This window comes from Arachis ipaensis, chromosome B1, assembly GCF_059453495.1.
Source record: "Arachis ipaensis isolate K30076 ecotype BB chromosome B1, ASM5945349v1, whole genome shotgun sequence".
Taxonomy (NCBI): domain Eukaryota; kingdom Viridiplantae; phylum Streptophyta; class Magnoliopsida; order Fabales; family Fabaceae; genus Arachis; species Arachis ipaensis.
This window is the reverse complement of record NC_142436.1, coordinates 47,594,863-47,605,592: the sequence shown is the minus strand read 5'-3', so window position 1 is coordinate 47,605,592 and position 10,730 is coordinate 47,594,863. Positions and strand designations below refer to the sequence as shown.

The following is a 10,730-nucleotide window of genomic DNA, read 5'->3' as shown; positions in this document are numbered from 1 at the left end:
TTAGCTACCAAAAAAACTCTTTCGTTGAACCATAATTAGAACTTCAACATCTTTAAATCCATCAATCAACTGATAAACAAGTAATACATCTCGCAAACTAATAAAATTAAAAATAAAAATAAAACCATCCTTCAAGCATCATCTCCCTTACTTCTCAGATGAGTTTGGTCCTCGCTTCTTTCCGAATCCCACCACTACAAATCCACAATAAGAAAAAAATTAGACACCAAAATTACAACACAACGAAAAAGAATCGAACTTAAACATTATGTAGCATAAACAAAAACCCTAAGTCAAATTGGGCGTAAACGAAAAAAGTGGATTTTTGAAAAGAGGGTTTACCGGCGGTGACGAATCGGCGATTGTATTGCATGCGCTTGTGTGCTCGTCCACGTGGCTTCTTCTTCTTGTCTTGCTTCGCAACTTTTGGGGTTTGACCTCTGACTTTTCCGGCACGAGCTAGGGATCCGTGAACCTTACCTGCAATGAAGTAATCAATCGATTCATCAACACCAATCAATAAATAAATCACATATAACCACAACAATCTCAGCATAAAGAGAAGAACACGGAATTAGTGATTCCAGGTAACTGACCCATGATTTGTTTGCGTTGTGATTCGGAGCTGAGTGGTTCTGTCTTGCTCTTCTTTTGTTTGTTGCAGCGGCTATGAGCAGAAAGACCAATTGAATAATGCGAGGGTGCTATTTGTACTGCTACTTACTAGGGTTTAAAGGCATACGGGCTTACTTGTGGGCTATCTTCGCTACTATCCATCTTCGGCCCATTTTTTGAAGTTTCATCTGTTTTATGTTTTTTCGGTACACCATGAAAATTGTGAACAACGCGAATAACAGGTTGCAATTTATGTTTTTGAAGATCTTTAAAGGTTATGTTTAGTTGTGGAAAAAAAGAAATAAAGAAAAAAAAAAAAAGAAATTAAGTGAATTTTTATTTTTTTAGATGTATTTGGATGAAAGAAAAATAAGAAGGAAAGAAATATTATAAAAAAACAATTTTATTTTTATATTATAAATTATATAGATAAAAGTAAAGGGGTAATATTAGAAATAGAGAGATAGAATTAGTTTTCTCTTTATTTTTTTTTCATTGTTGGAGAGAAAAAAATTAGTAGGTCCCGCCAATATTTTTTCATCTATTTTTCTTCCTCTCCTATTTCTCTCTTCAACCAAACAAAAGAAAATAACTATTTTTCTTCTTATTTTTTCCCTCATTTTTCCTTCCTCCCATTTTCACCTCAAACAAACACACCCTAAAAGATCATTCATTCTTTACATTAGTCTTCAAATAATTTTTTTAATCATATTAGCTCTTTAAAGATAAAACGTAAGTCAAATTGGTCATTCTGTTCATTAGAAGATGATGTAGTAGGTTAATGTCACGTGTCATATGATAATTAGTTGATGTGTCAAGTAAGTGAGACCTAGGACGCCACGTGTCACTTGACATGTAAAAAAATTATTTATAATCAAAATACTCTCTAAAATTTCAGACGTAAGTCATTTTCATCCCAAAAAATTTAAAAATTAATCAAATTAGTCCTTATATAAATTTTTTTTATTTTTTTCATAATATTAAATTTGAAATATTTTTTTATAGAACTAATTTTAATATTATTTTTTAAACCTTAATAAACAAAATTTTCTATACATAAAATAATAAAAGTAATTAAATTATTATAAAGTTATTTTGTCAATTGTATTTTAAAATTTTACATTTTCAAATTGTAATTTTTTTATAGTGAAATTTTTTATTTAAACATGTTATCAAATTATTGTTAGTAATATATTTAAAAATTTAATATTTTAAATCTCACTAAATAATATAGTGGTCATTTTAAAATTTAAATCTCCTAAATTTTTTAAAATTATAATTTTTATTATTATTTAATTTATATAGTAGAACTCAATAATTAAAAAATTGATTTGTGAGATCACCTGTTGAATCTTAATATATTAATATAGTTTTTTTTAGAGTATATACCCATTTTGGTCCTCAAAGAATTTTAGACTGGACACTTTAGTCCCTAACTAAAATTAATTACTCGATTGGTCCCTAACAATCAACTCCGTCAGTCACTTAGGTCCTTTACTCCGTTAATTCTAATGGAGGACAAAATAGTCCCTGACAACTCTAACAGGGGACAAAATGGTCCCTGATCTCCTCCATTCGAAACGGCACTATTCTCTCCCAATTTTCATCATATCTCGCATAACACTAACAGTCTAACACTGTAACTTCAAACTACACAATGCACACTCTATAAATTTAATGTTCACAAGAAAAAAAAATCCTCCATGGTTGAGTTGCTGATGTGGTTTGTAATTTTAGAAAGATTGAATACTAGAGATAGATTATGTAAGTTTAAGATTGTACCAGCAGCGGAATTCTTTTGTGTCTTATGTAAGGATAGATTGGAGATGGTACATCACTTGTTTTTTTCATGTGATCGTATATGGAAGTTGTGGAGATCAATCTTGGTGGATTGGAGTATGATTTGGGTTTGGCAAGGAACCACGAAAGAATGCTTTGAGATGTGGATGGATAGAAAGATAAGGAAAGATATGAAGAAAGTGTGAATGGTGTTATTTTTTTCTGTAATATAGTGCACATGGAGATGTAGAAATAACATTGTCTTTAATAATGGAGTGTTGGTATTAGAGAAGTTAAAGGAGGAAGTTGTAGAATGCACAAATCGATGGTGTCAAGATCGACAATATAGGAGTAATTGATGTACTTATGAGTGCAAATATCAAGTCTAAGGTGAATAAGAAGACATATGAAGTTGATCTTTGATGCATGATTTACTGATCTATGAAAAAGGCCAATAATTCTGCAGAGTAAAAGTTGGAAGGAGAATGATCATGATTTGATGTTGTATAACTGATCGGGTTCATCTTGAAGTATCTTTGGAGGAGCTAAAATCATTATATTCTTTTGCTCCCTGTTTGCTATTTTATGCTAGTTTTTATATTTTCTTTGTAGTTATTGCTCTGTTTTTGTTATTATTTTTTGGAACTATGCCCACTTTGTTTGGAATCGGGTGGAGATGTAATTATCTAAAAAAAAGAAAAAAAAAATCCTCAACTTGTTCTCAACCAATTCATACTCAGGAAACTAATGCCTATGTCTCTCAACTAGTTGTCGTCTTCGATGGATCCCATGAATCCAGACAGCAAGTCATTTGTTAAGACTCCGGAAAAGAAGGAATGAAGCATTCGGTGTCTATTTCAAATGAGAATTTGCATATGATGTCGAAGGCAAATCTTCTCATGATGTCCTAATATCCAACAATCTATATTGCTTGCCGGAGAGTGGAGAAAGGCGTGCCCTTGGAGTAGTTGTGGAACTTGGTCTTGAGGATATCGTGGACGTTGTCGGAGTTGGAGGTGATGTTATCAAAGACGTGGAAGTGGATGCTTTTGGTCGATGAAGTGTAAAGGAGGTGGATGTACTAGTCACAAAGATTTAAGAAGTGTGTGGTTCATGACATGTTGAGCTAGGTGCGACACGTGTGACAATTACACCATGTCTTAATCTTGGAGCTAAAGAGAAGGAAGAAAAAGATGGAAAAAAAAGACTGTGAAGGTGAAGAAGGAGAGTATGAATGTTAGGGTTATGCGAGATATGATAAAAATTGGAGAAGAACAGTGTCATTTTCGAATAAAGGGGTCAGGAATCACTTTGTCCCTTATTAGAGTTGTCAGGGATCATTTTGTCCCATGTTAGAGTTTTCAGGGACCATTTTGTCTTCCGTTAGAGTTGACGGAGTCAAGGACCTAAGTGACCGAAGGAATTAATTGTTAGGGACCAATCGAGTAATTAATTTTAGTTGGGGACTAAAATGTCTGGTTTGAAATTCTTTGAGAACCAAAATGGGTATATACTCTTTTTTTATTACTATATTTATTTAGTGAAATCCAAAATATTTAGTAATATATTTAACTAGTTTTAACATTTTAGATTTCACTAAATAAATATAGTTGTTATTTTAAATGTTTTAATCTTTTATATTTCACTAAATAAATTTAGTAGTTATTTTAAAAAATTATATTAAAATATTAAGATTCAACCAGTAATTTCACAAATCAATTTTTTAATTATTGAGTTCATCTAGCCGGTCCGGTTGATCCCTAGAACCGTCTTGCAAAAAATCTATTAAAAAACTTGCCGAATTGGCAGTTAACCAGTGAATCGACTGAACTAGCGAGTTTTTTTAAGGTCCGATTTTATAATCCAAGATCAGAAATGGCATCGTTTTGATGCTAGAAAAAAAAAAGAACACCCACTAAGTCACTAACCCAGTCCCCCAGTTCCCAAATCCAGCTTTACCAATGTCTCCCTCTCCCTTCCAACCATAATTTCCTCCAAGTCTCCAACGAGCAGAAAGAACGCCTCCACCAACCCTACCATCATTGTCGAAAGGTTGATTTGACGCTTCTGTCGTCGTCATCGGAAGGTTGGTTTGGAAGCTTTTGTCGTCGACTACCTCTATCCTGCCGCGCATTTGTCTCTATCGCCGTGGACAGGGACGGACCCAAGCATACAAATGAGGGGGCACTTGCCCCCGTGATTTTTTAATTTTTGTTTTAAAAGATATAGTTATATATAATATGCCCCCATTTTAAATTTTAAATGACCCCACTACAAATAAAATAAATTCAATTAGCTAAAGTTTTAAATTTATTTTTTTTATTTTTTATCATTTTGACTATTATTTAACCTAATCAAATTTAATTATTGTACCGTCAGTACTTTATTCTCTTAAACCCTCTTCTTATTTTTATATTTTCAACCTTCTTTTTCTATTCCTTGTCTAATGGTCATCTTCTCTTCATCAAAAAGTAAATTTTAAATTATCTAATTTTTTATATAGCTCTCCATGACTCTATGTATCTTTCAATTTCATTTTTTTTCTTTTTGATATTTTCAATTGCATTTTTTAATTCAAACAATTATAGTTTAGGTATCAATCTAATATTTTATTTTTTTCGTGACTTTATATATTTTATTTTATTCTCGATTTATTCATCCTTATTACTTATTTTTTATCTTTTGTTCTAATATATGTACCTATGTTGCATATAAAATTTTAAAATGAACTGATTAATTTACTAATTTAGAATATATTTTTTATTTTTAAAAATAATGACAAAAAATATTTTAATTATAATATATAATTAAACAGATACATAAAATATTTTATCTAATATTATATCAAAATTAAATTAAAAAAATATATAACAAATTTAATTATTTTAAAAAATAAAAAAAATTATAAAAATTATGTTTTTATTATTTTATATAAACATACTTTTCATATAAAGATTTAATTTTTCTAGTATTTATATATAATTCTAATTTCAAATTATAAATACTAATGTATTATTATGCGCTAATATACCAGTTAATTCAGTCTTTTATTATTAAATGTGTATAAAAAGATTATAGTTAGGATAATAGGTTAACTATAATTTAATTAAAATATTTTAATTTTAAATTTTAGAAATAAAAAATATTTTTTATAAATTATATATAATAAATAGTATTTTAAGAATAAAAGTGTTCGCTAACTCTTTTTAATTTTTATATCTTCATATAATTAATAATATTTAACAAAATATATATATATATATATATATATATATATATTTATTTTATTTTATTTTTTTTTGCCCCCACTCCTAAAATTTTCTGGGTCCGTCACTGCGCCCGTGGACTCTAGGCCTTCTCTGCTTTGCCGCAGTGAGTTCTTCAGTTTTTTAATTAATTTTCTTTTATTTTGTTAATTATATGAATTACCACAGTAAGTTCTTCAGTTTTTCAGTTAATTTTTTTTTATTTTGTTAATTATATGAATTAATCTGTCTTCGCCGGAAGTTTCCACTCTTCCGTCATTATCGTCACTTCCCTTCCTGTCACTTCTCTTCCTCCCTTGCTGCCGATAAGCGCAGTTGCTTCGAATTATTTTTGTTTATTTTGTAATTTGTTCTGTTATTAATAATATTGAGTTGTTGATTTTTAGATTTTGTAAATACTCTTATAGTTTTATTAATAATAGTGGATTTAGTAATTTATCGATTATTTGGGTTTTGTTATTTCACTTTAATGTGATTGTGGTTACATTATAGATAACAGATGAATTTGTGGCTGAATTTGCTGATCCAAACAATAGTAGTTTGTCTCTTGATCAGATTTTCTCATATAAATAAATTTCTGTTTTATATTTTTTTCACAGATTGAATGTTTAAGATAAGTAATTTATATTTTTTGGACTGAATCAATAATATGATGAGAAAAATATCTGTAAAAAAATCTATGATGCTCTGAACATTCTCATAACAATGGATATTATTTCAAAGGATAAAAAGAAAATACAACGGAAGAGTCTTCTTTGTACTAGTGTGAACGATATTGAAAAACTAAAGGTTTGCAGACAGCCTTAAGTTTTTGCTATTTTCATCCAAGTAGTTATGCTATGATTTCTCTATAATAATGGCTTGAGCTTATTCAAAAAATACATTGAAGGATCTTAAAAATTTATAACACTTTAATACCTTTGTATTACTCTTTTGTTAATATTTTTTTTATAGTAGAACATTATGTATTTGTTGCTATGTGTGTTTTGATTGATTTTAGTTATAAACTTTGATGTTTAAAATTGTTTATGAACTTCTAATATTAAATTATAAATAGTTTATTATGTGAAATTATAAAATTTTATTATGTTAAAAATGATTGAATTTAAATATTTAAAATTATATATTAAATTTTTTATAATTTTATTTAATATTTAATTAAATCGGTTAAATTTCAGTTGAATCTCGATCGGATCGCTAAACCAGTAAATTAGTTACCTTACTAATTTTTTGACCGGTCCAATTCTCACGATCTTATTTTTTGTCAAAACAAATTATAAGTTCATCTTATTTTTTTTATTTTGCTATTTGAATATTATAGTATAATGAATTATTAAGATTTATGAATTTAGATGAATTTAGTCAATATTATATTTTATTTTTTTTGGAAAAAAAAGAGCTCAACACTCTGGTGGAGCAAGTATAGATAGGCAAGGGACATAAATTACAAACAACTTCTATGTCATCTCCGACATATAGCCATCGACAACATGAGTTATTTATCACACCACTCTGTAGCACATGTAAACGCTTGATCCACACAATCTGCAACTCCTGTTGTCTTACTCTGAAATATAACTTTATTCCGTTTTAGCCAAATAATCCATATTACTGAGAAAAATCTAACTATCCAACACTTGCATTGCTCCTTTTTCACTGGCATATATCTCCAACTCTCGAAGTGATCTTCCAAATTACCAGGAGCAGTCCACTCCTGTCCAAATGATGAGATCCATGCACATCACACCTGTTAAGAGAACTCGCAAGTAACAAATAAGTGTTATATATTTTTAACATCATTTTTGCACAACACGCACAAATTATCATTCTATTGTACGATTCTCAATCTACTTAGTCGATCCTTTGTGTTGCCCTCCCTACCAATACAAATCACGCAAATAACTCGACTTGAGGTGGAACTAACCCTTTTCAAATTTCCTTCGTGAATCCATAGCTCAAAAACTCCTCATCCAAAGTCTCTTCTTGCAAAACCTATTTTGAATTTTTTGGCCGACTCCTTCGAATTTTTACTTTCTGCTTCACCGCAATTGCTTCATTTTACTCCTGCAAAATATTATGTTATTTTGGAGTGATATTGTTTCATTAATTTTATTCTTAAAATAAAGATTTATAACTTCATTAGATAACGGAGGCAGTGGTGAAGAAGCTAGATTGAGACATGTTTTTCTTCAATTATTTATTAAAAAAAGGGTGAAATTCGTTACATATATGATCTTTCGAGGTGAATAATATTTTATCAATTTTCACTCTATAGTCTATGGTATTAGTTGAATTTTTTGTCTTTATTGATCTACTCGAAAATTTGTGTTATAATAATTTGTTATTTTTAAATTGGAAAAATATAGGGAGCCAATGGAATATTTGTACAATGTGTACAATAGAGGTTTAGGAAGTATTAGAGATATAACCATTAGTGTTACCTTTTCCTATCAGTGTAAACTTTTGAGATGAGTGGTATCATGATATGGTATCAGAACTTTAGATCTAAAAGGTTAAGAGTTCGATTCTTAGAGTTTAAATTTTTGGGATGAGTGATTTTATGATATGAGATGTTTATTATCCCTAGTACTCATAGTCCATTGTACACATTGTACAAATAATTAATAATTAATTACGATTCTGATGATGATGAATAATTTGAATTATTTCAGTAGGGAAATAAAAATTTAATGCTGCAATTAATATCAACTTAAAATTTTTTATTTGATTTATATTAATTCAATCTAATAATAGTGGGTTTATTTGATATCATAAAGATTTTAATTTAAATAAAAAGATAATATGCATTAAATAATATAATTGATAGCTCTGTATTTTTCTAGCTAAATGGCTTCTTTTTATACTCAATTAAAATTATGAAATATTAATTCATTTATTACTTATTGAATTTTGATATATTTGAATTAATCTAATAAAAAAAAAAGAAATTTCATAGTTTCTTATTTTAATTTTAACGTTAAGATTACAATAATTTTGGTCTAATGTAATAGGACACAAATGTAATTTTAATGTAATTTTGGTCTCCTAATAAAAATTCGTATCAAATGGTTTTTTTTTATTAAGCAAATCTCCTATGTTTAATGGTACTAGAGATAGTTACTATTGATTAATCCTCACAAAACAGTTTTGAAATTCTCAAAAAACTATATAAAAACAAAAATGTTTGGAAATTAAAAAATACCTCAAAAGCAAGGTTTTAACATGATTCAAATTAGGAAGAAATGCCATTCAAATAAAAAAAAATCAACTTTTAATATAGCATTTATGTATTATTATGTGTCAAATTCATATTTAATACTGCCATAAGAAATTTCTTAAAATAAAGTTTTAGTTCTAGATATTGCTTTGGAAGAAATTAGAACGTACTTGGAGAAAAATCAACCACAACCATAGCAAAAACCAAAATTATCAATAGATAATCAAAATCCAAAAATTCAAGCTAATTCAGAGTCCGAATTTCAACTAATCAACAACAATTTAACAAAGCTAGAAGCAGAAAATTTAATAATGACATATCTACAATTCCAAAATTCATATTTAGAATATGAAGATGCAGAACTATAATGTGCAGCAACAAAATTTTCAGAAATTAAAATGACTTCAAAACACACAGAAGAAAAAGCAACCGATTTAGCCGAGAAAGAAGAATCAGATTTCAATTTTGAATTCCAACCACAACAGCAACAACAAGAATTAACAAAAATTGTAGATCAAGCAAGATCTTAAAATTCAATTCCAAAACAGCAATAAAAATAACTCTAAATCCAAAACATACAGTAGAAGAATACACAGAGTCAGACGGGGTGAATCGACCACAGCTAAAGTCACCTTACTCGTTTCTAGATACAGCGGTTGGCATGGCACCAACAGCCAGCACCGGTGAGGCTACAGTTCTCCACCAATGTAGCGGTGTCGAGGACGGCGCCGTCGCGAAGGGAGAGTGGACACTCACAAAGGTTTGGGTTGACAAAGCAACAACGATGGATGACGACGACGTTACCAATCTGAACAATCGTGGTAACGCCAAGGGAAACACCTCCACAACGGAGAAGCAAGGAGTGTAGGGCACGTCAAATCTGTTGACAGTCTCTCACAAGACGGCATTAATGATTGGTTCTAGAGTGTAACGACCCAACTTCCAGTATGTCATTATCATACTAGAAGTCGAGCACTACCAATTTGCTTTTCTTAACTTTAGCTATTATTTATTATATAAGCCTGATTCATTGTTAACATCTTGTGAGTTTATGAGTAAATTTTTTTTAAAACAATAGTAATTTAGAGTCGTATACATACAGTATAACAAGGAAACATAAACACACACATTCATATAAGAATAGAAGGCAACATATAAAACATCACACTTAATATACATCATGAGACAACATTAGCTCAGTCATACAAGTATAGAACCGTATACAGCATCCCTCAGTTAGTGACTCATATAATATTTACATATATGTACATAAAACGTCTCAGGGCCTAGCCTGTCTAAAAAGCCCCTAAGCTGGTACCTAGGCTAGCCTAACTCTATGACATGCCTATTCCCTCTGAACATACTAGCAAAGTGAGGGAAATACTCTAATGTATTGGAGTTAGACTAGACATCCCAAAAAGTCTCCTCGTCTCTGATTCAAAAGCCCCTCATAAAAAAACATTGGACAGGTGGTGGTGCCCGCCTGCTGGAGTCTCATCTGGCTCATCACTGTTAGAAGAGATAACTACAACTTCATGGTCCTCCTTAGGATATTGCTCCCCTTCCATGTCCTCCTCAACTCCTGGGTGGTAGCTGAGGAACTACTACTGGTCATTGAAACTACGAAAGGATTACTATCGTACATAATACAGTCAGGAGAAGGGGGTGGAGCCTCCATAATCTGATCCTGCTTGTGTCCCTGCTGTTCCTCTAGAATAGGTGGCTCAATCGGCTCTGGTGGGGGAATCAAGCTCAGGTGCTAATATAGGAATACCCCACTCATCAAGGATAAAAGGTGCAGGAGGTTCCTCGTGAATAAGCTGTGCTGATATAGGCTCGTCAGGCAGAAAGGG

General features: G+C 30.3%; 1 protein-coding gene across 1 annotated transcript; it reads right to left on the bottom strand.

The window, feature by feature from the left end:
• On the bottom strand, positions 1 to 845 carry LOC107629857 (small ribosomal subunit protein eS30z/eS30y/eS30x). The gene is made up of 3 exons (XM_016332796.3): positions 597 to 845; positions 343 to 480; positions 1 to 194 (listed from the first exon to the last, which is right to left on the bottom strand). Exons 1-3 carry the CDS (start codon positions 598 to 600, stop codon positions 148 to 150), a joined length of 189 nt encoding a protein of 62 aa, XP_016188282.1. The 5' UTR covers positions 601 to 845; the 3' UTR covers positions 1 to 147.
• Positions 846 to 10,730: the final 9,885 nt, after the last annotated feature.

What these genes read in the sequence shown, in the direction of transcription:
- LOC107629857 (XM_016332796.3), bottom strand. An exon ending in TCGCCGATTCGTCACCGCCG is followed by an intron (nt 195 to 342) that starts GTAAACCCTCTT and finishes GTGGATTTGTAG; the next exon opens with TGGTGGGATTCGGAAAGAAG.